This window comes from Rhinopithecus bieti, unplaced genomic scaffold, assembly GCF_001698545.2.
Source record: "Rhinopithecus bieti isolate Rb0 unplaced genomic scaffold, ASM169854v2 scaffold_2432, whole genome shotgun sequence".
In the NCBI taxonomy this organism is placed as follows: domain Eukaryota; kingdom Metazoa; phylum Chordata; class Mammalia; order Primates; family Cercopithecidae; genus Rhinopithecus; species Rhinopithecus bieti.
Genome location: NW_016804136.1, coordinates 1,099,654 through 1,127,036, shown reverse-complemented (window position 1 = coordinate 1,127,036; position 27,383 = coordinate 1,099,654). Strand labels below are relative to the sequence as shown.

Here is a 27,383-nt window from a genome sequence, read left to right as displayed (position 1 = left end):
AAAAAAAAAAAAAAAAAAAATGCATAGGCTGGCCAGGTGCCGGTGGCTCATGCCTGTAATCCCAGCACTTTGGGAGGCCGAGGTGAGCGGATCACGAGGTCAGGAGTTCAAGACCAGCCTGGCCAACATGGTGAAACCCCGTCTCTACTAAAAATACAAAAATTAGCTGGGCATGGTGGCGCATGCCTGTAATCCCAGCTACTCGGGAGGCTGAGGCAGGAAAATTGCTTGAACCGGGACCCGGAAGGTGGAGGTTGCAGTGAACTGAGCTCACACCACTGCACTCTAGCGTGGGCTACAGAGCAAGACTCTGTCTCAAAAAAAAAAAAAAAAAACGCATAGACTGGGGCAGGCTCGGTGGCTCACACCTGTAATCCCAGCACTTTGGGAGGCCAAGGTGGGTGGATCACCTGAGGTCAGGAGTTTGAGACCAGCCAGGCCAACATGATGAAACCTCATCTCCACTAAAAATAATTTAAAAAATGGGCCGGGTATGGTGGCGGATGCCTGTAATCCCAGCTACTCAGTAGGCTGAAGCAGGAGAATTGCTTGAACCCAGGAGGCAGAGGTTGCAGTAAGCCAAGATTGTGCCACTGCACTCCAGCCTGGGTGACAGAGAAAGACTCGGTATCAAAAACAAGCAAACAAAAATACAAAGGCTGGATGAATGAGGTAAGATATAATGTAAACAGTTTTCCTGGAGTGCAGCCGGTCACAAATCTTGTCTAGGCTACCCCACTGTCCAGTGAGGTTAGTGCAGGCGTCACACCCAGGCCCTGCAGGATCCCACTCTTTAACGCCCCTGCCTCCTTCCAAGCCTCCTTTGAATCCACCACTGATCTCCTCTGCCCAATAAAACCCCTCTTCCAGGTCGGGTGTGGTGGCTCACGCCTGTAATCCCAACACTTTGGGAAGCCAAAGCAGACAGATCACCTGAGGTTGGGAGTTGGAGACCAGCCTGCCCATCATGGTGAAATGCCATCTCTACTAAAAATACAAAATCAGCCGGGCGTGGCAGCGCATGCCTGTAATCCCAGCTACTAGTGAGGCTGAGGCAAGAGAATCGCTTGAACCCAGGAGGCACAGGTTGCGGTGAGCCGAGATCACACCATTGGATTCCAGCCTGGGCAACAAAAGCGAAACTCTGTCTCAAAAACAAACAAACAAACAAACAAAAAACAAACAAAAAACCTTCTCCACCAAACCCTGTCTGCAAGCAGCCCACCTGCATTCAGGAAAAGGAACTAAGCTTTCCTTTGGGCCAAGAATGCCATCCTTACCTGTAAAAATGCTTGCCATCACTTAAGGCCCATCTGAAGTGTCACTTGCTAATAATGCTTTCAGCCGACAGCCTCTCTTTTCTCTGACACACCCCGCCCCCATCATTGCCCTTGTCTGTCTCCTGAGGGAGCTCGGGATGGCAAGGCCTAAGTTTGATGCACCTAAGTTACTAACTCCACCCTGTACTTGGCTCAGGGCTCCTTGACAAGCCCCAGCAAATGTTTCCCTCACTTAATGAAGTTGGAGGCACGCACCCCTCCCCGGCATTGCTCTCCTCTATCACGTTTCCGTCCCTCACAAGGGCGGCCAACACTGCCCCTTGACCTGAGGCCCACACTCCATCCCTCCCCTTGGGTACCTGGCTGACAGGGCCCCCAGGGTGGCGCCAGTGGCCTCCAGCCAGGCCTAGGGGGAGGAGCACCTGCTGGGTGTTTCTTGGCTTGCTCTCCCTCCCTCGCCTCGCTCCCCTCAGCCGCCGCCATCCGTACCCAGCGCTCCGCGCAGCTGCGGCCCAGGCCCAGAGAAAAGGTGTATGTCTCCCTGGCAACCCATCACCATGCAACAGGGTCTCCCGGGATACGGCCTGGGATGCGCTGACGTCAGCGCAGAAGGCGCGAGCTCTCCGCCCGCTGGCACAGCGCCGAGCAGAGCAGACCTGCACGGGGGCGGCCTCCCGGCCCGCCGCTGGATAGCGCCTCCGCTCGCCGGAAAAGGGAGCCAGAAGCTGGCTGGCCAGGCGTGGGTGGGGGCTGCAGATCCCCTTTATATGGATGCCGTCCTCCTTCCCCCCACCACCAGGGGCCCAGCACCTCTGGCAAGTCCTGGCTGTCCACCGAGGAAGGGCGGGAGGACCTGCTCCAGCCTCGGAGGGTTCGAGCAGATCCCAAGGAGGATAGAGAGAGACCCCGAGGAAGTTCGATCCACTCCACAGCCCACGCGGGGTCCGAGGACACTGAGAGGAAGGGGAAAGGCTGTTCAGCTGTGCCCCTACTTCTGCCCAAATCCCTATTTTCATCAGGTATTGCCATATCAGTTCTCAGCCCCTCCCCCACCTTCCAGAAGACCAGCACCCACTGAGTGCTCTCCTCAACTCTAAAAGCCCCTATCCCACACATCCCTGACCCTAGGGCCCCTAGGGCCATTTTGTGGCAGCCCACTGGCCACCTTCCTGCTCTAGATGAATTCTGCCTCAAAACCCTAGGGTGAAACCAAACAATGATAAATTCTGACTCTCCTCCCCGTTTCCCAGCCTACCCATTTCTCTTGGAAAGCACACTGAGTTCTTCCACTATCGCTGCCCCCCCGCCTCCACCAGCCACCCTGGACCCTTTGCAGGCGTGTTGCCTTCCTTCTCTCTTCTGCTGCCTTCTTTCCTCTCACCAGCCTCAGCTGGTCCACAGGTCTTTACTCTTCTTTTCTGACGAACTCATGATGTTTTTTCTGATTTTCACCCCTGTCCACTGAAGCCGTTTCCTGATGCCCTGTCTGGCCCCAGCCTGGTTCTCCCTTTTCAGCCTGGTTCTTAATATCTAAGCCAGAGTAATTTTCCTTTTCCACCTAAGCACCCTACTGCTCAGCTTCCCATCCTCTCCCAGATCACATCCATGATCCCTGGTCTCACCTCTGCGACTTGTCTGACAAGTCCATCGTCCTCCAGGCCCTTCACGCTGCCACAGAAACATTTTGCCCAGCACAGAAATCATAGGCATGCTGGCTGTGTTGATGCGGAGAACCAAAAGCCCAGAACCGCTCCAGGCTCAGCTCCCAGTTCTATTCCTGTTTTGGCTCCGGATGCTGAGCCAGTCCCCTCCCCATTTGGAACCTGTGCCTAGTCACATAAGGAGAACATTCCTGCCTCATGGCTCTGAGGAGGTGGGAACATCAGGGCTCAGCCAAGCTCTCTGGGGCTTGGGGAGCTGAGGCCCATTCCCTAGAGAGTGCCAACAGGCAATGTACATCACAACTGACCTTTAGCTGGAGCAGCCGTCTCTATCCCTGAGCCTCAATCAGCTGCTGGTCCCCAGAAATGCTACCAAGCAGAAGGAAAACAGGAGGTTACAGGCCATCCCTGGCCCCCAACTGGTACCTAACCAGGGCTCTCGAGGCCGGTCCTGAGGTCAGCCAAACTCACCGGTGACTAGAGGAGGTGATGACTTCCTGAACTCCAAGCCTTGGCAGGGCCAAAGAGATCAGAGCAGTCAGCTGCTCCTCAGCTTCAAAAGCCATGAGGTTAACTTGGGACTACAAATCCCAGAATTCCTCAAGGGAAGTACAAATCTCAGCCAATCTTAGTTCCAAAGAATATCAAGTACCAACCACACCAAGGCCTGACCACCTGCCCTGAAGACCCAGGACTCATCCCAAACCCAGTCCTGCCTGGCCTTATGCGTGGAGAAATCCACGACACCGGAGTAAAGGAAGCTGGCCCACCTCCGATGCACAGGACTACGGCCAGGCCCGGTGTGCACGGCCACCCACGGAAACCGAGGCCCAAGCAGGGGTCAGCATTGTGGGAAGGAAGCCCTGATGGCTTGCCTCTGGGCTCCTCTTTCCCTCCACAGAGTGGAGCGATTTGGTTTTGCTGAGTGGGGGCAGAACATTAAAACAACTCTAATAGGTGAGAGGTGATTCAGTGTTTGTTCACAGGTGCCCCAAACGGGGCCTCAGTCCCCCTTCCTCAACTGACTCTGAAGCGGGGAGTCAATGTCCGACAAAAATTCTGTGGTAAGGTGCTTAGCCAGGGCTGAAAGGCTACCTCTTTAAGAAGATGGGGACACGGCTGGGGGAAGCAGGTTCCCAGCACAGGGCCACTCCCAGGACAGTGAAGGCAGAGGTGTAGGCGGAGGGGAGCGACTGTGTGGGCGCGCAAGGCCAGTCGCCGCGGGCTGGAGTGGTGGGGGCATCGGGCTGCCCAGCCCCTCCCCGAGCTGTGCGTCTCCAGCCACCCTGAGCAGTGGGCACACGGCAGCCGGCGGCGAGACCATGCGTCTGCCCTGCAAAACCCCGAGGCAGGCAGGCCGTGGGAGCGAACCGGAGTCGGTCTGGCCCCCTCCCTGCTCATACCCGCTCCCTCCTGTTGCCTGGCCCGCCTCCCGGTGCAGGCTCCTCCCTCTCCCGACACCGGCCCCCTCCTCAAGGCCCCCACCTAGCCGCGGCCCCCGCACCGCGCACCGGCGACCGCAGCCCGACTCCCCAACCCGTGCCCGGCCTCCGCCTCTTCTTACCCTGACCCGCCGGGCTCCGAGAGCCGATACAGCCCATGGCCGGGCACCCAGGCACGCTAGCCTGCGCTGGGGGCGCGGGCCATCGCCTTGCAGAGGGTCGGGTCGCGGCCACCACTGGGGAGGGGAGAGCCCGTGAGAGGGGAGGGGGTGGGAGCCGCGCGTCCGCCGCCGCTCCCCGGAGAGGGAACCGGGCTGGTGACGTAAGCGCGGGGGCGTGGCCGTCGCGTCACCACCCAAGTAGGCGGGGCGCAGCGACGTCACGGCCACGCAGAGGCGGCCTGGGACGGGTTCGAAAACGCCAGTCCTCTCCTCCCAGACCCGACTGCCACCTGAAGGCAGGGGCGGCGAACACTCACTAAGCCAGCCCAGTCACACTACACGGGGCCGGAAAGCCTCCCTTGATGCATCCAGCCCCTTCCTTTTACAGATGACACCTTGAAGCCATAAAGGGATTCTCCAACTATAAACAGCCCGAAATCCAAGACCCTTCTCCATACAGGGGCTTGACTCATTCTGGTAGGAGAGCAGTCTAGCAAGAATGTCCTATCACTAATCTCCCTTCTCTCCGGACCAGGAGGGCACCCATCAAGCCCACCTGAGGGCCCAACCTTCTGGGAAACCTCCTCAGATCCCTGCAATCATGGACAGGGGAAGAGGCAGGAGGGGTGCCAGGTTACAGGGAACAGCGCTACAGTGCCAGCTCTGGGAAGGATCCCCACCTATACACACTTTCTCTAGAGGGAGCAGGCCATAAAGCAGAGAGGCAGTGAGCTTAATTGAATTCATGTTTAATAATTACAGGCACCGTGCCCCCCCTTCCCCCTGCCCAGGCAGCAGCAGGGGTGGTACAGGGGCTGGGGCATATGCCCCCAGCAGCGAGGACGGCAGTCCCGAGAGTGATTTTCAGAAAATAAAAAAAAGGACCCCAGGGGCAGGCATTGGTGCCCCTCCCCACCCCAAGACACACCAAATTTCAAGACTTTATATATAATATATCTCTGTGCCCCAGGGGGAGGAGAGGGACACCTGGCGGCATCCTGGAGGGGGGCCCCAGGCAGCCCCAAGCCATCCTGCCTCTTCAGCCACTTTATTAGTTCAGACACATCACACTACAGGCACCCACTGCCACCGCCGCTGCTGCCGCCCCCCTGCAGTCCAGGCGGCTAGCCGGGCCATCTGTGTGTCCATGGGGCTCCAGGTCCCCGGCCCCACCAGCCCTCAGTTGTGGTCAGACTCCTCCTCTGCCTCACGGAGCCACTTGAAGAAGGCTGTGACAGATTTAAGGGCCACACCCTTGCCCTGCTGCTCAGCGGGGTCCTTGCTACTCTCCCAACTGTAGAAGGCATCCTCCTTTACCACGTCCTCGTCATAGAGTGCATCAAAGAACATCCGCAGCAGGTCTGCAAGCAGGCAGGACAACAGTTAGAGGTGACCCGCCACCGCCACCCCAGCCCACCCCCTGGGACCCCTCCCAGGCTCCACTGTTCAAACAAGGCCCTGACGCACCATCCTGACATTTGTGACCATTCCAGAGTGACTAGGCCTCTGACAGGATGCTAATCTCATGATCTGAAAACTGCTGCACAGCAATGAGTCACTTGGCCATCGGAAAAACCTTACAAACTTGCTGAGCCTCACCTTGGCAGCCTGAAACGTCTCTGCCCATGGTGTATTTAATGGAGAAAACTATATTCAGAATTGGTACTCCTGAATTTAGGAAATCACTAAAAGTCCTATATATATCATACACAGAAGTCCTATATATATCCTACATGTAACCTGAACATTCACTGCCCCCCAAACAGATCCTGACAACTCCTGATCTCAATTTCCCTTCCTTCCGCACACATTTCCTCAACATACACACCTTCTCTGGCCTTGACACTTTTGTGGATGCTAAATTCTTTGTCAGAAACTGCGTCTTGTCACGTTCCTTCAGGACTCAACTCAAGCATCACCTGTTTGGACCCTTTTTCTCCTCAACCCCTAGCTGCTGGGGGGCCTTCCCAAGCACGTGTCCTATAACCCCTGAAACATACCCACCGCAGTGCCCACAAGGCACTACCAGTCTTTCCAAACCAAGCCATCTACGAGGTGCTTCAAGCCAGGATGTTCTGCAGGGCATGCCCGGGCTCAAAGTCACAAACTGCCTATGAGCACAGTCGCCTGCTACCCCCACCCCACAGCAAGGCAGAACCTTCACTTATCCCTTTTTTTTTTTTTTTTTGAGAAGGAGTGAGTCTCGCTCTGTCGCCCAGGCTGGAGTGCAGTGGCCAAATCTCAGCTCACTGCAAGCTCCACCTCCCAGGTTCACACCATTCTCCTGCCTCAGCCTCCCGAGTAGCTGGGACCACAGGCGCCCGCCACCTCGCCCGGCTAGTTTTTTGTATTTTTTAGTAGAGACGGGGTTTCACCATGTTAGCCAGGATGGTCTCGATCTCCTGACCTCATGATCCGCCCGTGTTGGCCTCCCAAAGTCCTGGGATTACAGGCTTGAGCCACTGCGCCTGGCGGCCATTTATCCCATTCTTACACTCCAAATCCCATGCATACCCACCCAGGGACCTCAACCCATCGATTAGGCACTCTGCCCTATATTTTCAAGCCCAAGTTTCTCCCACCTAAAAACAAAAAGCCCTGTTTTCAACCACTATATTACAGCTAATAAAAGATTTTGTCTACACTTGATGTTTTCCCTTCTGTCTCACTTATTTCTCAGTCCTTTCCGACCCAGAATCTGTCCCCTGCCCCACTAAATACTGTTTTTGCCAGGGTGGCCTCTGATTTTATATTCCAGACATCCTGCATTTTCAGGCCTGCTCCTACAAACACTCACAGCAGCATCTAGCATTATCAACCACATCCCTCTCCTCAAATTTCTGTCCTTGGTTGTTCAGAGGGGCCTGTCCTCTTTCGGTCCCTACCAGTATGTCTGCTCCACCTCCTTGGGGCTGTATCTCAGGCCCTTATCATTCTCCCTCAGGCAAGCCCATATCCTCTTATGACTTGCACATGAGTTACTCTGTGCCAGCATTTCAAAGCTGCCTCCTGCCCTGACCTCTTCTTTTCCAAAAGGACCCAGATACCCCAGCTATCGAGCTGACATCTCTTGATTCCCTTACTCAAGGACCACAACTCAACTTGATCCAGCACTGCCTACCCCAGCAAATGACATCACACTATGGCCTCTAAATCCACCGTGATTTAAAACCATCCTGGGAGTCATCCATGACTTCTAATCTCTCATGGCCCCTCCCCAGACCAGTGTAACTAAAAGCTGCCAACTCCATTTCCTAAGTATCTCTTGATTTGCCAACTCTTCTCCACTGTCACCAGCAAGGCTGAGCCACTTGTGCTAACACTGCCATATCCACTCTCACCCCATTCCAAACCACTCTTCCCTCTATGACCAGGATGATCTAAAAACTAAAATCAAATTCCTTTATTCCTTGCTTAAAATCCCACAAAGGCCTTTTCTTGCCCTCAGACTAAATAAGCCCCAGACTCTGGCCATGGCTTACACCTGGCCCTGTGTGGTCAGGCCCACATCCCTCTCTTCAGCCCCATCTTGCCTCACTTAGGACTGCTTGCTGTGCTCTCCCACACTGGCCTTTCTTCAATATTTCTTTTCCCTGTGTCAAGTTCTCCCTACCACAGGTAGAAAGAACACACATAGTGCCTTCGTTTCAAGCATTCTCCCCCCAACCTTCCCAGTTGTTATGGAGCGAATTCCCACCCATTATCCCTCAGACCAGGTGTCCTTCCTCCGAAAGCACCCGTCTTCCCAGGCTCATTGCTCACGCCAGTACTAACTCCATGCCAGCACAGGAAATTGCTCGGCTTCCTTTCTGTGAGCATGCCAGTGCTCTGACACATACGTATGTGCTGAACGCATAACCTGAGACATGTTCACCTAAACCTCGGTCTCCTCATGTGGAAAATAGGGGTAATACCATCTACCCTAAACATTTGTGAGGACTACATGAGGCATGGTAAGCAAAGCATTTCAGTCCTGTGCCACGCCATGGGGGCACACGGTACTGAGAAGATCCTATCATTTATCACCTCTGCACTGTTGGCATCAAACACATGGCTAGGCACAAAACAGGCAGTCAACCTTCAAGGCTAACTCCTTCCACTGGTAGGAACAACACAACACAAACATTAAGAGGAAGGAATGAAACCCTGAGGGCATTTTGCTCTCTAATGACTACCTACCTTTCCTGGGTTAAGACCCTTCCATGAAGGGTCTGATGCCCTGCTGTCTGGAAGTCCCTCCAACCCACCCCTGTCCCCGTGGCCTGGCTCTTACTGGGAGGCTGTTCTAAGGTCACTACAAGGGCCTGGAGGGCGTAGAGTGCCTGTAGCTCCTTCTGCTCATCACACAGGTATTTCTGCAGCAGCTTCGCTCGCGCTTTCAGCACTGCAACATCCACTCGCAGGGGAGTCTCAACTACAAGAAGACAGGGATGAGTGGAGCAATATACCCTTAACCCAGTTCAGAACTGGGAGGCCAAGGCTGACACCCACCTCCCTCCACTGTCTGTCAGGCCCACCCTTGCCCCTCCATTTCCCTGGTTCCTCTTACAAATAATTGCAGAATAGCAGACAGCCGTCATGAGGGCTCGAACTAACGTGTTGGATGCTATCTGCTGCTCACTCAGGTTGGCCTATATGGGAGAAACAAATGACCCCCAACTCTGAATTGTGCCCTTCAGTCTTCATTCTTGCTACCCCCCAGCCCCACCCTAAGAACTACCTCTCCTTTACCGATATCCAGGAGAAACCTACCTCTATCCAGTCGAACACCCGCTGGTTACTGCTACCCTCCTTCAGCAGCTTCTCCAGCTGCCTGTTCAGCTCCTCGGAGGGGAGTGCCCTCTGGCCAGGGGCTTCCGACTCCTCTCCCAGAGTATACTCCACCTTCTGCAATGGAAAAGGCCCGCAATTAAGAGGTGAGGTTGCCAACGTGAGACAAGAAAGAAGACTGGCCAGCCTCAAATGCTAAAATTAACCCAACTCCAGCCCCAAACCTGTTCAGCGATGAATGCACCAATGTCCTGGCCTTCAGGTAGAAATTCCTTCCAGCTAAGCCTGGCTTCTCGCCACAGCATCCCCACCTTTTTAGGACCCTGGAAAACACAAGACCAACCCAACTTACCAATGCTCGCTCTCTCTCTCCAAGGACCCAACAGCTCTACCACATGAATCCAACAAATATTTACTGAAAGCCTACTAGGTACCTGCTAGGCGTTAAAGATGCTATAGAAGTACTAACAGGCACAGCCCTTCCATTCCTATAGTCTAGTGCAGGGTACAGACGTCAGTCAAATAACCACCCAAATAAGAACTCATCCCAGGCGCAGTGGCTCACACCTGTAATCCTAGCACTCTTGAGAGGTGGAGGCGCGAGATCACCAGATCACCAGAGGTCAGGAGTTGGAGACCAGCCTGACCAACATGGCAAAACCCTGTCTCTACAGAAAATACAAAAATTAGCCACGCGTGGTGGCGGGTGCCTGTAATCCCAGCTACTCAGGAGGCTGAAGCAGGACAATCGCTTGAACCCAAGGCGAGGGTTGCAGTGAGCCGAGATCATGCCACTGCACTCCAGCCTGGATGACAAAGTGAGACTGTCTCGAAAAAAATAAATAAATAAAATAAAATAAAAGAGAACTTGCCCACCACATTGCTATGACACTAGGGTAGGAAAAACGATGTAAAGTCCTCTAGGAAGGGACAACTTCTAACAAGTATGCTTGTTTCTTAAGCCCAGAAAATGTTAGACACAGATACACCCCACCCCTAACATGAATTTTAAAAATCCTCATAAAACCAGCAGTCTGAGTGCATTTTCTGCAAGAGGCAATCGACTATGAAGACATCATTCTTTTCTTCATAACAGAATAATGGCACTGGCCCTTAGCAAGATTATTGCAGTTCATATATTTTAAAACATGTCCATTTTTTCCCCATTTTAACTGAAAGTTGTCTTACAGCCAATATATATCATTTTTATTTTGAGATGGAGTCTTGCTCTGTCGCCCAGGCTGGAGTGCAGTGACACAATCTCGGCTCACTGCAACCTGCCCCTCCTGGGTTCAAGCAATTCTCCTGCTTCAGCCTCCCGAGTAGCTGGGACTACAGGTGCGCACCACCATGCCCAGCTAACTTTTTTGTATTTTTAGTAGAGACAGGGTTTCATCATGTTGGCCAGGCTGGTTTCCAACTCCTGACCTCAGGTGATCCACCTGCCTCGGCCTCCCAAAGTGCTGGGATTACCACGCCCGGCCCAGTCTTTTCTTTCTTAACAGCACATAAAGAATATCTTATAATCTATGGCACCTTGGAGTGGATGAAATACACAAATAGTTCAATACGCTTATCTGTTGTTAAAAAACAACTTGTCCTGGTACACATCTATTTAAAAGAATTAAATGATGTTGACATAACAATTCGTTTAAATCCCAAGTGTGATTCCTCCAGGTTCAAGACGGCTGAACCCTTGAAACTGCACACACTCACCCCAACTTCTCACTTCCACTAAGTACCACACTCAACTTACTTTTCCCCATCTTTTTGCCTTTACATTTGCTAGTTACCAATTAACTTTCACAAAGCCACTTCGGCACCCTGAGGAAAGCCTGCTGTCACGAATATTGTCAAATATTCCTTTGCAACCCCACGGTACTTAAGATACTCCACTCTACTTCAACTATTTTGTTTCACGCTGTACTGTTTTTATCAAGCTGTCATTTCTTCCTTTTTCTCTACCAACTTGTTTATGTTTTATTCATTGCTGTATCCCTAGTGCTTAATATATGATAAATGATCAACAAAACCCTAGTTCAATGAATGAATAAATAAATGCATCAATCATGGGCATAGGGTCTTAAGACTGCCATTCTCCTCCAGTCTTGGCCAGAACTCATGATAGGAACTGGTGTGCGGGAGATGGCCCACCTCAGTAATTCCTCTCCCAGGTACCAACACAGTCCTGCCATCACCATCACTCCACTCCACCAATGGACCATGAAGCTTCAGGGCCACAGCAAACAGCCAAAACCACACCGTGGGAGGCATCTCTGGACTCCTGGCCCTCACTCACCATGCTTTTGCACAGGAGGCCCAGGATCTCCAGCAACAGGGAAGCAGCTTTGCCCAGCGGTCTCAGAGGCTTTGTAATCTCCCTACAAGAAGAGAAAAACCTAATGTTGACAGCCTCCACAGTTCTCTCGCCACTTCTCCATCTCCCTCCAAACCAGGGTATCCAACCCAGCACGTTTCCCTACCACCTTTCCTCTGTTCTTTACCTCCCCTGAATTCCACCCAGGGGACTTACCTGAACAGCTCCCCCATGGGCACCCCACCTTCCTGCAGAATGGGTGTTACCAGTTCCGCTAGGTAGAGCCACACGTGGGGGATGTCAATTTCCATGTCCTCAGCCAATTCCAAGATTTCATACAGCCTGCAAAGGCAATTCAAAGTCAAGACATTCTAGGCCAGGTCCCCACTCTTCCTTCTGGGGCAACATGGCATGGCTAAGGGATCAACTATGGAACCCCCAGGAAATTTTTCTTTTAAGTTTTAATTTTTTTTTTTTTTTTTTTTTTTGAGAAGGAGTCTCGCTCTGTCACCCAGGCTGGAGTGCAGTGGCCAGATCTCAGCTCACTGCAAGCTCCGCCTCCCGGGTTCACACCATTCTCCTGCCTCAGCCTCCCAAGTAGCTGGGACCACAGGCGCCCGCCACCTCGCCCGGCTAGTTTTTTGTATTTTTAGTAGAGACGGGGTTTCACCATGTTAGCCAGGATGGTCTTGATCTCCTGACCTCGTGATCCGCCCATCTCGGCCTCCCAAAGTGCTGGGATTACAGGCTTGAGCCACCGCGCCCGGCCTAATTTTTTTTTTTTTGTTTCAGACAGAGTCTTGCTCTGTCGCCCAGGCTGGAGTGCAGTGGTGCGCTCTCGGCTCACCTGCAAGCTGCTTCCCGGGTTCACGCCATTCTCCTGCCTCAGCCTCCCGAGTAGCTGGGACCTTACAGGCGCCCACCACACGCCCGGCTAATATTGTATTTTTAAGGTAGAGATGAGGTTCATCACCATTTAGCCAGGGATGGTCTCGATCTCCGACCTTTGTGATCCGCCCACCTCGGCCTCCCAAAGTGCTGGGATTACAGGCGTAAGCCACCATGCCTGGCCCCCAGGAACATTTTCTAGACATGGGGGCAATGATCTCAAGCTAAGGCCACCACTGTGTCCTTAGATGGTTTTCACCCCACTTAGGCCCCTAAAGTTATGTTGACCAGGATGGTCAAGGAACCTATACTGGTTTTTCTTTTGAGACAGAATTTTGCTTTTGTCACCCAGGCTGGAGTGCAATGGCACGATCTCGGCTCACTGCAACCTCTACCTCCCAGGTTCAAGCGATTCTTCTGTCTCAGCCCCCTGAGTCGCTGGGATTACTGCACCACCACGCCCGGCTAATTTTTGTACTATTAGTAGAGACAGGGTTTCACCATGTTGGCCAGGCTGGTCTAGAACTCCCGACCTCATGTGATCCTCTAGCAATCCAACCCACCTTGGCCTCCCAAAGTGTTGGGGATGACAGGTGTGAGTCACCACACCCAGCCAGGGAACCTGTATTCTTATGCAAGGTTCCAGGGGTCCCAAAAAGGAGATAAAAAATTGTGGGTCTGTAAAATTGGGAGGCCCAGAGAAGTTGGTCATACCCTTGGTAGTACTGAGCAGTAGACAGGTGTCCAGCACAGAGCAGCTGGTGCAGCAGCTGCCCCATATGCTCACGAGCAATGGCACTGCGCTCCAGCGTAGACTCAACACCATGCCGTACAAAGATGAAGAGCAGGGAGGGTGAGGCCAGCTCCTGCACACACTGGACTGCCTCCTGAGGGGTGCAGGGCACAGCAGGAAGAGACCAGTCACTGTCTGACCCACACAACGCACCCCTATGCCTGCCAGCATGATCCCTCCCTGCCCACTCCTCAATCACACACCGCTCCCACTGCCTACTTTCATGTCATTGAGATGGAGGTATTCCTCAATGATAGCCTTGGATTTCTTCTCTAACTCCTCCTCAGAGAGTGCTGCCTTCAGGGGGCTCACTGGGGGTAAGGTAGCTTCTCGCTTCACTGTGGGAAGAGAACACAGATTAGAGAGACTTTTTAGTCTTCCCAGCAAACAAGATTCAGAGCTCTCAAAAAGCTGGGGACCAGCTAGCCCCAAGGCAGCCAACACCTTTCCCTCCATTCCTCTCCCAGACTCTCACCAGCATCCCGCCCACGGTCCCGATCCTCCGTGAGGCTAGCTGCCTTGCGCAGCCCCTCAGGCTGGGAGGGCCGTTCTCTACTCCGCTCCTCCACTTCCTTGCTGAAACTCCGCTTGGTAGCAGGTGTCCGCGCACGATCAAGCCGGTCCCCACGGTCCCCTCCCCGTTCACTCCGCTCTAGGCGGTCTCCCCGGTCCCCGGCTTTCTCGCCTCGTTCCCGGCTCAAGCTACTCCTGGAAGAAAGACAGGCACATTTTCACTCACTTGCACTGCCCAGGCACTCATATAATTACACAACATGCTGAGCAACTGTTGGGCCTTGTTCTTGGCATAATGAATATGCCCCAATCTAACCCAAGGGCTCCAACCAGGACAGGTATGAAGAATTTCCATCCCATGGCAACAACCAGAACCCAATCATGGTACCCCCAGTGTGAATAACAAAGACGTCCAGGAAACCTCACCTCTGCACCACACGCCTATTATCTGTGCTTTCTGTGGGTACCGCTTGTTGAAGGGCTGAGAAGCGATTCAAAGTACTAGTAGCTGGGCGAGCAGCTTCTGATGCTGGGGATGCAGAAAATCCGTATTAATGTATTTTTCTCCTTTCCTGCATTTTATCCCCTACTTGCCAGTTTAAGATACTTGATCCCAGTCCCAAAAGTAAAGCAGTTCAATCCCTGGAACCACAACACAAACCTCCTCTATTGCCTACATCGCCTAACTACCTTGTACTGAAGGCCTCTCTAACAGGAAAGGCTCTCTCCTCAAGGCAGCTCTGACGGATAACCACCCAGCTCCTGACACTGCCTCCGTACCTGCGTCTGAGGGCTTGGCTCCTGAACCTCCGCTGCTGCCCTTGCCCCAGCTCAGTCGCCCTCCAGGTGCAAAGAGCTGGTTGTTAGAATCGATGGAGCCAGGCTGAAGAAGAAAAGAGGAGTCGAGTCATAGGTCTAACCTGGCTGAATCCCTTGGCCAGCACCCCCACATGCAGCCAAACAGGTAGTGCACGGCCCAGTCCAGGGATCAGAAAACCTTTTTTAATAAAGGGCCAGTCTCTATTGCAACTACTCATTTCTGCCACAGCAGCATGAAACCAGCTGTAGATGATAAAGGCATGGCTATGACTGTGTTCCAATAAAACTTCATGGACACTGACATTTACATTTTACTTAATTTCCACAGCATAAATTACCATTCACTTTTTGATTTTTCACAACTTTAAAATGTAAAAACCACTACTGGGTCCTGGGATGTATGAATGGGCTGGATCTGGCACATTTGTGTGTTTGCCAAACACTGGTCCAGACTAATGGGAGTACCACCCTCCCTCTACAGCTGGTAGTCCTGTCTCTAGCAATCCAACCAGTTAGTCTAAGAGGAAACATTTAGTTGTCACCTTCTCAACCTTAGAAAAGTGAGGGGATGAAGATCTAAACCTGAGTTGAATCACCCACTCCCACACACACCCCTACCTTGGTGATCTTGGTGAGTCGTGAGGTGTCAATGGGGCGGCTACCTTTGCTGATGGGAACTGTGTTCCAGCCACCATCATCCACAAGTGGAAGTCCACGGCCTGACACAAAAAGAGGCGCATACTGGAATAATGAATAAACCTTAGCAGCCCCTTCCCCTTGGGCCACCCCCAGCCTCCCTTCCTCAGATCCTCAGTTCCATCATGGGGTCTCAGTGGCCCAGACACGTGGCACTAACAGGAAGTCATCAGAGGAAAGTATAACCTCCCAGTCTCTTCACTGCTCCCTTCTCAATCCCAGCCTGGAACTCACTGATGGACGGGCCTGGAGGGCCACCCCGACGCTTGTCACTGCCCTTGGCCATGAGCTGCTGCACTTTGATGTGCTCTCGATGTTCTTCCATCTCAGCCTCCTTATGGATCTGGTCAATGGTCTTGGGACCCTGATCCCCTCGGCGTGGCACCCAATTGCTCTGTGGAGACAGAGGGCCAGTCACGATGATGTCAGGGAAGGCCAGACAAGGCAGTGTCAGAAACTGGAGGCAGCAGGCTGGCAGTGGGGAGGAGGGGGACACACACCCCTCGCAGATCCAGCACGTCCTGCAGCATAAAGCGGATGCGGGATGACGTCTTCTTTTCTTTAATGATTTTTTCCATCTGGTTGAAATACTGATCCATTCGGGGCTACAGAGGAGAAAGGCATCAGACCAGGAACTTCTCATGTCTCACCTATAACTGCAGGCCCCACCCCTCCTCAGGCCTTCCGCCCCCTCACTGTGGCTCAGTGAGCCCCACATGGTTCAGCCCATCCCCCTCCAGATGCAAGGACCTCTACCTTGGCTTTTTCAAAGTCCAGGTCTTTGCCAATGGTGGTGAGCAGACGACAAAGGCACTCAAGGGACTCTTCATCATGGTTCTTAAGCAGTTTGACCACACAGTCATGCATTATTGCCTCTGTTAACATCTTCAGCTTGAACAACTCCCCAATAAACTTGATATTCCCTAAAGAGCGCCGCCGGGCTATGTCCCGAGCCTCTTCCAGCTCTTCCTTAAGGCGTCCTCGTTCCTCTGCCTGCCATTCACGGGACAGGGATTGTGTCAAAAACATAGCCAGCCACTTGGCTAAAACCCTTTTCTACCTGGATATCCAAACTTAGCAATAAGCACTCAGTCCTGAGGCAGGGTGGCTGGGCATAGTGGCTCACGCCTGTAATCCCACGATTGTGGGAGGCCGAGGCAGGCAGATCACTTGAGGTCAGGAGTTTGAGACCAGCTTGGCCAACATGGTAAAACCCCGTCTCTACTAAAAATACAAAAAAATTAGCCAGGTATGGTGGCACATGCCTGTAATCCCAGCTACTTGGGAGGCTGAGGCAGGAGAATCGCTTGAACTCGGGAGGTGGAGGCCAGCCAAGATCACGCCACTGCACTCCAGCCTGGGTGACAGAGTGAGACTCTGCCTCAAAAAGGAAAAAAAAAGTTCTGAGCCAGAGAAATCCCCAAGACACCACTATCTCCATTCCAAATTCTACAGTTGAGTAGCATCTGGGTGAGGGAAGGAGCTGAGTGGGGGAGTAGAATCGGTAGTGGGTTTTCTCACCGTAGCAGCTTCATCCATCTCTTTTTGCTTCTTCTCAAAAACCTCATCATCATCTTTGTCTTTCTCAAACTCCTTCTGACATCGATTCAACAACAGCTTTCGGAAGTTCACAGTCACTGTTGGCTTCTCCGTAGTGGGCACTTTCAGCTGCAGGTCGGAGAGAATGTCACACTCAGACTAGTCCTGGGCAGGGAAGGCCCTCCAAGAGCCTTTAACTACCTGACCCAGAAGATATCTGGCCCCAGCTCTGCCTCCTTCCAGCTGGAGGAGGTGCAAGTTGGAGGAGAACCAAGAAGCTGGACTCAAGGAGTCTTGGGAATAGAAATGGGCAACTAGACCATAAGATTTAGAACCCAGTGGAAACTAACCGCCATGAGGCAGCGGCACATGTTGGCATAGGCCACAGAGAAGTTGGGCTCTGAAATGGCCTTCTCAAAAATGAGGTCAATGACCCCCTTGAGGCGTTCCTCAGTGTCAATGGCCAGCTGCGTCACTTGCTTCATCAGCTGCTGGAACATCTGGGGTGTCAGCTTATTCAGGATGGAGCGCACCCTGCGGAATAGGTCCTGGAGGAAGAGGAGACAAGAGTTCCAGTGACGGTCTCAGAACAGGCTGTTCAGAGGGACAGGAGAGAGTGGTGGGGACTTAGGCATGACAGATGCTACTGATAACGACAAAAAGAAGCAAAGAGGGCACTGATGGCAGACCTGGGGAAGAAATGGAGAGAGATCAAAAGCAGGACTCGCCAGTACCTGGGTTTTGCTGCCATCAGCATCCTCTTCCCCTCGGTCCTTATCAGCTGCCGTCCGCTTGCTGCTGGGTTTCCAGGCTTTCTCTGCTTTGTTCAGTTTTATATCTTCGGTCATTAACACTGTGGCAATGATCTTGCGTGGTTCTTTTCGGGGGCCCTGCTGAGAGCGCCGGGGTCCCAGGCCAGCCTGCTAAGCAAGGGATGAAGACAAGAGGGGACGTGGAACTAGTCAGCACAATATGTGATACCACTACTACAAGCCTCCAGGGCAAACCCCTCCCCACCAGCACTGAGACACAAGCGAATCATCCACTCCCACTCCTTACCCACCTGCCCCTTTACCCAGCCCCACTCACCGGCCCTCGGGGCAGCTCCCCACCTGGCCCACCCCTTGGGGGCCCACGGGTGCTAAGGGCTGGCCGGCCAAGGTTGGCAAAGGATGGAGTGAAGTCTGGGCCACAATTTATGCCTTGTAGTCTAGTGGGGTCCAGTGGTCGCAGTGGTGTTTTATTGGCCTGCAAAGAGGATAGGAAAAGGTCTCAGAAGCAGGCTAGAGCAGTTGACTACTCTTTCAGGACCTCAGGCTCCTCCCCAATCTATCCAGCACAAACTTATCGTCCCCTCCCTGACTCAAGCCACTAACCTTGTCCAGCACCACATCACTGATATGGGGCAATCCCTCTGGCTTCTGCATACTGGCAAAGATGAACTGAAAACCAAGCAGGAACTCACGGTCGTAACGTTTTTTCTCCTCTAGGTTTAGAGGCTTCCACTGATCTGCGAGGAAAAGAGAATGAAGCAATCATACTGTCTTCTGTGGCCCTAATAAGAAAACTCAAGTCATTCTCAACCCTTTCTTCGGCATACCTGACTTATATTCATACTTCTGTTCCCCGGGCTGGATGTTCTCAGCATTGTGAATTTTGTCCTCCTTTGAGTCCCAGGTCTCATCTGCTTCCTCAGGACGTGGGGGCACACCACTGCCCTCAGACTCTGGGCCTGGACTGCTGCCTGCAGGAGGCTGATTTTCCACCTCTGGCACTGCCGGGTTTGCCTAGAACAACAGAACACCAGTTTTGGTTGCACAATGACCACTGTTCCATACCTCGACTTGGCCCTCTCCCCTCCCATTTTCTGCTCCCTTACCTCCTTGAAGGCATCCAGAAGGTCTCCAACAGCCTCCTTCTTATTTAGCTCCTTAATTTTCCGTCTCCTCTTTGGCACAGATACTGCCACTAATTTTAAAAAATAAATAAAAGCATGGGTCTTTGCCAATAATTTAAGGAGTACCCTTAATCCCTGGGAAATAAAAAGCAGCCAAAGTACAATATTTTCCCTTTGCATCACCGTCTTTAGGCTTAAAAGTCCTTAATCTAGTTCTTAGATTCCATTGCAGGGCCTCTATGACCCAGAAACATGGCAAAAACGGGAGGTCATCAAGGAGGGCAAGGAACCACATCCCCTAGCCCACCCTACCTCTACCACCCAACCAAACCTTACCTTGAGTGGCCGCTGCTGCCTCCAAATTCTGAGACAAGTTGGCTGGAACGGGGGTGCTCTCTGAGGGGAGCAGATCCTCTCCTCCCTTCTCACTCTCAGCTTCTCCTGCTTCTCCTTCTTCCTCCTCCTCTTCTTCTTCTTCCATTTCCTCCTCCTGAGCAGGGGAAGTAGCTGAAGGAGCCATAGCTGGAGTGGCAGAGGGGATGGTGGGGGGTGCCACTGATGCTGTCACCTCCTTGGCCTGCTCCTCTGGCTCACTGACTGGGCTTAAGTCCATAGCTGGTGGCGAGGGGGCTCCGTTGAGCAGTTCCTCAGGTTGGGCAGTTGGAGCAATGGGCACAGGGGATTCGGAGGGGCAAGCTGGGGGAGGAGCAAGCTCTGGGCTTGACTCCACCTCTGGTTCCAGATCTTCAGATGGGACCATGCCATTAGGCTCATGAATTTCCACTGCGTGAGATGCCAGAGGAGTGGAAGCCTGGAGAGGACTGGAAGAGAATTCAGATTCTGGAACCGGTTTGCTAAGTGTCACTTCTACTTCCAGTATGGGTTCGGCGAGAGGAGTGGGTTCTGGAGAGAGACGATATGGTTCCCCAGTTTCATGGGAGATGGGGGTTGATTCTTCTACAGACATTTGTATAGTTGCCATAGTGTCCCCAGGAATAGAGAGGACTGCGAGATTAGGCTCAGACCCTGGTTCCAAGACTGGGGATGGTGATGGGGTCGGAGAAGGTGACGAAGGCTGGGATTCTGAAGGGCTGTGCTCTGGGCCAGGCAGCCCTGGCCGGTCAGCAATGATTGCTCCCTGTGACCGGTCATCTGCACCATAGGAAGGAAGAATGAGCAACTAAAGGCAAGTGTTTCACTGCTGCTGTTCCTCCCCATCCTCCAGCCAAGGCACTTCTAACTTAACACTCCCACGTCGTCATCTCCCACCTAAGCTATACTTCCAACTTTCATCCAAAACCCAATTCACCCTCAAAATCCCACGACCTGAAATCTAAGTCATCCTTCTCTGGTACCCAGTTCAAGTCACTCCACCACCTCAGCAATGAGGTGACAGCAAACTGTCAACATTCCCTTTCCCCGTAAAAGCTCCATCCCACCCGCTTACTTACCTGGCCGGACAATGACAGCAACCTGGGGCGTCTCCCCATTAGCTTGAGGCTCCAGACCGCCTCCCGTCTGCAGGACACAAAGGGTTACCAAGTTTGCACTGAAGAGTCCCACAACCCTTCTTTACTAGAGCCATTTCTACTTTAGCTCTGCCTAGAAATCCAGGAAAGCAGGGAAATAAATCCCTTAGTTGAAAGAAAAGATCCAGAGACTTGGGAGTCCAGGGCAGAACAGACATCCCAGTCAGGGTATCGCTCAAAAAGCAGACAGTACCTGGGGAGGGGTGGGTGTGGAGGCAGTGCGGGCCCCAGACATGATCTCCTCCGTGATATCCTTTCCTCCTTGGTTTGGATCTCGAATTCGGATCTGGGGAAAGAAAGTTATGGGATGAGTGGGAAGCAGGAAGAGCCCACCTGTCCACCCTGCCCCACTCTTAAGACTCTGGGCCAACTCCCCACCCCACACTGGGAAGCAGGTAGGTAGGTGCCAGAAACCCCTTGAGTTCCACTTTCAGCCCATCTGGCTGCTCTTGTAGTCCCTGCCCTAGCTCCCACCCTTAAGAGACCCTTGACCTCACAGAGCAGCCCTGTACATCACAATGCCCCTCCCTCCCTCATCCCTACCCCACCAGCAGTCCCCAAGTCAGTGGCTGCACACCCTGGGGCCCAAGACCCCCATCTAGCACCCAATCGGCTCACTTGTGGCTAGTGTGCCTGATCTCTGGGGGCAGGGCCCAGATCCAGTAGGTGGAGCCAGGGTGACTCAGCGGCTTCCCCAGCTCTGGCACCCTATTCTGGGCACCACGCCCAGGGCTTGAGGACTGAGCAGAGGCGGAGGCCTTGAGAGCTTCCAGGACTGGGGGGGGCCGGGTGGGGATGGGGGCTGGGGCCACAGAAAACAAACCATTTCCAAGGCAAGCCACCAGAAACCCAAAAGCAAGCATAGTTCTTCCAACCTCCCAGCACCCAGGTCTCGCAGGAACTTCCTCGCTAGCCACTTCAGTCTTCCCATGACCTGCTTCTATGCTGAAATCTTAGTATCTTACAAAGAACCTAAGCCCTCCACAGACCCCATTCTCTGCCCACTCTCAGCTCCTTCCTCCTCAAGTCACTCTTCTTTCCAGCACAATGTCCCAGCAGCATCTGACCTTGATTCTCCCCTTCCCAGATGTCCCGGAGCCCCTCGCTGCTACTCACCGTCTTACGCTCCCTCTTGGGAGCAAGCTGGGGTGGCTGGTTCATCAAAACTGGGGCGGGGGCCACACCAGTGGGAAACTGCTGCACCCCTTGGGCTGGATAGTAGGCGCCAGCTTGGGGGAGGGGGACGGAGAAGAATGGTGGTAGCGTCAGGGCCCAACCATATCCTAATGCCTGCTTGACACCTCCCACCCCAAAACCTCTCAACACCCACAGCCGGCCTCTTGCCCTGCCCTGCCCTCCTCCCCCAGGGAATCAGGTGTCTGTCAAAGCTGGGGAACCAGTCTGAACTGCGTTTACAAGAATTCCTAACACTGACACACACACACACACACACACACACACACACACACACACTCCTCATAGGCAGGCACTCTCTACCCACCACACACCAGCAACCAAGAAGACTTATGTCTGTCCTTCTACCATGCAAGTTACTCTCATGTATGTACCCCACCCGCTATCAACGTGTACACACATACTCTGAACCTGAAACAGAACCGGGTCTTTGGCTGGGAATGAAAGAGATTTGACAACCCTGTTCCATTTAACTTGAGTCCAGTTCCTGTCTCCAGCCCTTTACAAACGGGCAAAGAAACAAAGTAACATTATGAGCTAGGCTCAAGATGAAGAAAAATTAATTCCTTAAAGCAAACTACGTCCAAAGTGGGGTGCGTTCTTTTTTTCCCCTTAAATATATATGCATTTTTTTGAGATGGAGTCTCACACTGTTGTCTAGGCTGGAATACAGTGGCACAATCTTGGTTCACTGCAACCTCCACGTCCCAGGTTCAAGTGATCCTCCTGCCTCAGCCTCCCGAATAGTTGAGATAACAAGACTGCACCACTACGCCCGACTAATTTTTGTATTTTTAGTTGAGATGGGGCCAGGCGTGGTGGCTCACGCCTATAATCTCAGCACTTTGGGAGGCCGAGGCAGGTGGATCACTTGAGGCCAGGAGTTCGAGAACAGCCTGGTCAACATGATGAAACACTGTCTCTACTAAAAATACAAAAATCAGCTGGGTGTGGTGGCACACGCCTGTAATCCCAGCTGCTTGGGAGGCTGAGGCATGAGAATCACTTGAACCTGGGAGGTGGAGGCTGCAGAAAGCCAAGATTGTGCCACTACACTCCAGCCTGGGTGACAGAGTGAGGCTCTGTCTCAAAAAGAAAATAAAAGTAACAATAAAATTTAGTAGAAACGGGGTTCCACTATGTTGGTCAGGCTGGTCTCAACTCCTGACCTCAAGTGATCAACCTGCCTCAGCCTCCCAAAGTGCTGGGATTACAGGCATGGGCCACCGCGCTCAGCTCCCCCTTGCCTCCCAAAGTGCTGGGATTACAGGCAAGATCCCTCGCCCGGTCAGGGCGCATTCTTTAACTTCATCCCTAAATTCCACTTGTTTGTTTTCGACAAGCAAGAGTGTATTTGTTTAAATTTTGCATACATATAAACAAAAACATATGTGTATGAGAGATTCATACTCAAAACTCTTCCTGATAGGTGATCAAAACACTTGGAAACCACTGCCATAAAGAACAGACTAATCCTTTCCTAGAATATAAATAGAAAATAGCTACAAAACCCTCCCAAATTTGCATTACATGTGTTCTCAACCATGGAAGAAATGTCACAGGGAAAGCCTACTAATAGGCTCTCAGGCTGATGCCTGATCCTACATTCCCTGATGTGGGGAAGACCCTAAACTCTCCTGGCAACAGAATCACATTTTCTCCCCACAATCAACACCAGTTAAATATTAAGCACCAATCCCTACCACCTATTAACCTTATCATGTTTAGACCAAAAGCCAAGCCTGGGAAGGGTCTTCTGCTTTAGAAATCAGCAGATGAGTTTAGATGCTCCCTTGGGCTTGATCTCCCCTCCGACTCCCTCCCCTGCTTACCGTAGGTCCCAAATTCTGTAGGGCTTGCACCTGGATAGAAGCCTGGGGCTCCTGGCTGCACAGGGTACTGCTGTGTCGGGACAACATATGTGGAACGCCCCTGGTGGGGGAGGGGGAGAGAAAGAGTTGAGGAAGCTATGAGTTCCATATCAGACTCCAAAAAGAATGTAGGTCAAGACAAGCCAAGCCAACTCTTGGCAATGACCAGGAGTAAGTCCCACCTCTGGAAAAGGAATGGAACTGGCGGGTCAGGGTTAGGGAAGTGAGAAGTATATGGGTCTGTGGCTTCTAGGCTCCAAGCCCCCAGCCTCACCTGTCCAGGGATGTAGTAGGCCCCCTGGGAGGCTGGGTAGGAGATCTGGGAAGGGATCATCATTACTTGGGATCCAGCAGGGTAGACATGGGCAGCTGGGCCAGGGCGGGCAGGGGCTGCGCTCTGCACTCGGGAGGCTGCACTGCTCGGGGGCTGGGCCCGGCTAGGGTAGAAGTGCTGTCAGGAGGGAGGAAAGCAGTTGGCATTGTAAAGAGGAGGAAGTGGACAAAAAACAGCCACTCCACAATGTCTCTACAGCCTGGAAAGAAGTACTGTGGCCTTCAGAACATGGAGACCAATCCTTCCAAGATCACTTGACCCAATGGTTAAGCAGCTTCTTGAACACACACACGCCCTCCAAATTCAGATGTACAGTTTGCACCCCGTATAGATTTACTCTCTCACTGCCATGCATACGCATGTCATCTGTACCAAACTACCCCTCTGCAGAGGCTTCCTAACACCCAGATGCATCATGCCTAAGTAAGGCCCTTTGGGGCAACATACCCCCAGCATGCACTGCTCCACCAGCACGTAATAAGGAGCTAACCATAACATGCAACAGCCTCCCAGTCCCCAGATGCGCGTTCTTCAAGATGTAGCCCCTAACATGCATCACTCGGCCTCCAACTGAGAACCTGGACACCAAACAAGTCACCACCCTGAAGACCCCCATTCCCTGTGTCTAGCCCCTGACTAGAGTGGAGGGTAAGGATGAGACCAGGAGACCGTCCAGGGTTAGGAAAGGGGTATTACCTGCAGAGACCTGAATCCTCCCTGAGAGCACATGGGGACAGGAAAGAAGAGAATTATCCCCAAGGTGATGGCGGGGAGAGGGAATGAAGGCAATAGGACAGGACAAGAATCCTCCCACTTAGTAAGGAAGAAGTTGCGGAACAGAGAAAGGCAAGGACCAGCTGGAGTGTTTACCTCACCACAGTCCAAAGAGAAAGCAGAGAGAGCAATAGAGCAATGGCAGCCTCCGGTAAAAGGAGCAAATAGGAAAGCAAGAGTTGCCAGCAGGGCCCAATGCACTGCCCCCAATTATCAGATGCACTAGGATCCCAGTAATGCCACCCTCATTGACAACAAACTATCCAAGGGACCAGCCACCGTAAGTAATCAACAGGGCAAGGCGCAGAGCCGCATAAAAGAACACAGAGGATTAAGGCCAGGTACGGGGCCTCCAGTTTCCATCTTAGGCCTAAATCGGCCAAAGTTTTCCACTGCTCCCACCCAGGTCCCCTACTCCCCTCCCCACAGCCCCTCACCTGGCGGGGCTGAGAAGGCGTGTTCATTTGTGTCGCTTGTGGCGTACTGAACACCACCGGCGCTGTCTGCCCCGGGGGAAACGCTGGCTGAAGAGGGGAGACCAGAGTTCAGCAAGAGGGGAAGCCCAGGTGGGGCAGAAACCCAAGCTGGTGAAATAAGGGGAGCAGATCTGCGGCAAGAGCCTTAACAATCCACATACCCCCTCCCCGTGACAGCCCCCGGGGACAGCCCAGGGGCCCTGTCTCAATTTGGCAGCAGGCGGCTGCACTTTGCCCTGACACAGATGGGGGTAGGAAAATCCAGAGGCTGGAACCTGTTCCTGCCCGACTGCCTGGTCTCCCCCACCCCCACCCCTGCTAATTCCTCCCTAATTACCTGTGGGAGTCCGGGGGATGGGGCGGGTGGGGGGCCTGTGGACTGTGGAGCTTTGTTCATTTCATTTGGTGCCACATCAGGGTCCCCCCAGCACCTGTTGGGAAAGAGTGGCGCTCAGGAAGAGGAAGGGACCCAAGCTTAAGGCAAATGGGGCGGTGGAAGGGTTGATGCAAGGCTGGATCCCATACGGAGTACCAGAGATGCCAAGAGGGTGAAGCAGAAAAGACAGAGCCTGTCCCCACCAACATGCTGTCAATCCCACATCACTTCCAACCAACCCCTGGTCTACTCAAACAGTCCCCTCACTCACCCCCTCGATTAAGAATAAGTCCACGGTGCGGCCTACAGGTTCTGGGCATCCGAGGGCCTGGGGTTGGGAGGTGAGGGGTATCAACCTGGCTCCGCAGGGCCCAAGACCAACCAGACCGGAAATTCCAGGTCTCGCTGGCACCAGGCTCCCGGATCACGAACGGAGCTAGCTGCTTCGGCCGTGGTGTCCCCACCCCCCACCCGGGGACACCGGGTTCGGGCCTGGCCCAGGGGCACACAAGATACGCCTGCCGCCAGGGAACCCGCACTGGGCCAGAAGCTAGGCCTGCCGCCGCCCAGGAGTGTAGGCCAGGAAGGGCGAGAGTCAGCCCTAAAAGGCCAGGCGGGCGGCGGCCGTCGAGGAGCCGGTTTCAGGCAAGTGAGGGTCGGCCCGGAGGGCGGGCGGGGCCGGGGGCTCCTCCCTGCCCGCCGCCACCTCCTCCCTCCCCTGCGCCCTCCCTGCGCAGCGCGGGCCAGTGCCAAAGAACAACGTGTCACTTCCCGGCGGCCCGGCCGCGAAGGGGGGAGGGGGCAGCGGGCCGGGAGCCGTGGTACCTGCGCCCGTGGGCTGCCGGGCCTCCTCGGGTCAGGCCGAGGTGGCATTTCGCGGCGACGAACCCGGCGCCCTCCCAGCCCGCGGGGCCTGCATAGTCCGGCCCTGCGCTCCCCACCCCCACCCAGCAGCCAGGCCGGGCCGGGCCAGGCACACGTGTGGCCGGGGGATCGGGCCTGGCGGGCCGGCCCCGGGTCGGGCCCGCGGGGGGCCAGGGCCGCTGGGGCGCGGCGCAGGGTGGCGGTCCCGGCCCGGATGGCGGCGGATGCGGGGAGGAGGGGGTGGGGGGGCAGGGTCGGGCCCGGACATGGCGGCTTTACCTTCAGTCTCCTTCAGTCCGCGCGGCCGAGCCCCACGCAGCCGCACAGACGTAGTCCACAACCATTTCCGGCTCCCCGCACAGATCCCGCTCGGCGGCCACCGCTTCTCCGCAGGCGCAGCCGGCGCCCCCACGTGACCGGCGCAGGGGGCGGAGACGCGCCGGGCGCTCTGCGCCGCCGAGCACATGGGATTTGCCCCGCCCCGTCACATGACAGCCACAGCCCGCCCCCGTGTCCCCTCCCGAACTTTGAGGCTCCGGGACTGACTGCCCTCTGGGTCTCTGTCTGTTCCGCAATTCTTTAGTTCATTCATACTTTAAGCAACCATTTATTGAGTGCATGCTAAGTACAAGGCGAAGTGCTGGTTGGGGCCTGAGAAACTGAGATTAAAGACTCGGCAAAAAAAAAAAAAAAAAGCCGGGCGCGGTGGCTCACGCTTGTAATCCCAGCACTTTTGGAGGCCAAGGTGGGCGGATCACGAGGTCAAGAGATCGAGACCATCCTGGCCAACATGGTGAACCCTCGTCTCCACTAAAAATACAAAAATTAGCCGGGCATGGTGGCGTGCGCCTGTAGTCCCAGCTACTCGGGAGGCTGAGGCAGGAGAATTGCTTGACCCCAGGAAGCAGAGGTTGCAGTGAGCGGAGATTGTGCCACCACACTCTAGCCTAACCTGGCCACAGGGCGAGACTCCATCTCAAAAAAAAAAAAGAAGAAATTAAAGACTCGGTCTTGCCTAAGTAAATCGTGATACAATACGAATTACGCAGGCTTTGAAAATAATTTAGATTAGGTCATTGAAAGGGCTATAACAAAGGAATTTAAAAGGATAGAAACATTCTAACTAGGCCAAGTAGTATGAGATTTGTAGTTTAAAAAGATCATGGGCCGGGCGCGGTGGTTCACGCCT

The 27,383-nt window shown here is 53.6% G+C and overlaps 2 protein-coding genes across 22 annotated transcripts in view; both read right to left on the bottom strand.

The window, feature by feature from the left end:
* The window catches only part of FAM131A (family with sequence similarity 131 member A), an 11,422-nt gene extending 6,700 nt beyond the window's left edge, over positions 1-4,722 (bottom strand). Inside the window, exons 1-3 of one of the 7 annotated variants that reach the window (XM_017866242.1) lie at positions 4,506-4,722; positions 3,250-3,310; positions 1,770-2,233 (exon numbers count right to left, since the gene is read on the bottom strand). Coding sequence is in view for 1 of the 7 variants with exons in the window: in XM_017866220.1 (XP_017721709.1) it covers positions 2,091-2,233; positions 2,903-2,990 (231 nt within the window). In the remaining 6 variants the exon portion in view is untranslated. The other 6 variants (XM_017866226.1, XM_017866236.1, XM_017866231.1 and 3 more) reach the window with 6 other exon arrangements.
* Positions 4,723-5,276: 554 nt separating this feature from the next.
* On the bottom strand, positions 5,277-26,653 carry EIF4G1 (eukaryotic translation initiation factor 4 gamma 1). Of its 15 annotated transcripts, none has more exons than XM_017866126.1 (34): positions 26,474-26,653; positions 25,602-25,658; positions 25,292-25,385; positions 24,916-25,002; positions 24,401-24,421; positions 23,645-23,821; positions 23,332-23,431; positions 21,422-21,534; positions 20,499-20,591; positions 20,228-20,294; positions 19,113-19,928; positions 18,759-18,847; positions 18,480-18,666; positions 18,256-18,389; positions 17,969-18,127; positions 17,614-17,799; positions 17,230-17,427; positions 16,862-17,008; positions 16,097-16,333; positions 15,841-15,945; positions 15,575-15,734; positions 15,263-15,363; positions 14,606-14,708; positions 14,252-14,354; positions 13,788-14,020; positions 13,532-13,650; positions 13,234-13,406; positions 11,848-11,973; positions 11,614-11,695; positions 9,539-9,637; positions 9,297-9,431; positions 9,094-9,175; positions 8,818-8,958; positions 5,277-5,905 (listed from the first exon to the last, which is right to left on the bottom strand). In XM_017866126.1, the coding sequence occupies exons 3-34, from the start codon at positions 25,349-25,351 to the stop codon at positions 5,724-5,726; spliced, it is 4,815 nt and encodes a 1,604-aa protein (XP_017721615.1). In that variant the 5' UTR covers positions 25,352-25,385; positions 25,602-25,658; positions 26,474-26,653; the 3' UTR covers positions 5,277-5,723. The 15 variants fall into 15 exon arrangements, with proteins under 15 accessions (XP_017721615.1, XP_017721645.1, XP_017721595.1 ...); XM_017866156.1 differs by having other exon boundaries at positions 17,614-17,802; positions 24,916-25,062; positions 26,474-26,607; XM_017866106.1 differs by having other exon boundaries at positions 17,614-17,802; positions 26,474-26,607.
* Positions 26,654-27,383: the final 730 nt, after the last annotated feature.

Excerpts from the sequence above, each read along its gene's own strand:
- EIF4G1 (XM_017866106.1), bottom strand. The coding sequence starts at position 25,351 with ATGAACAAAGCTCCACAGTCCACAGGCCCCCCACCCGCCCCATCCCCC. Across the intron at positions 18,848-19,112 it reads GGCAGCAGCGGCCACTCAAG|TGGCAGTATCTGTGCCAAAG; the intron begins GTAAGGTTTGGT and ends TTTTAAAATTAG. Across the intron at positions 8,959-9,093 it reads CTGCTATTCTGCAATTATTT|TTGAGACTCCCCTGCGAGTG; the intron begins GTAAGAGGAACC and ends GTCTTCTTGTAG.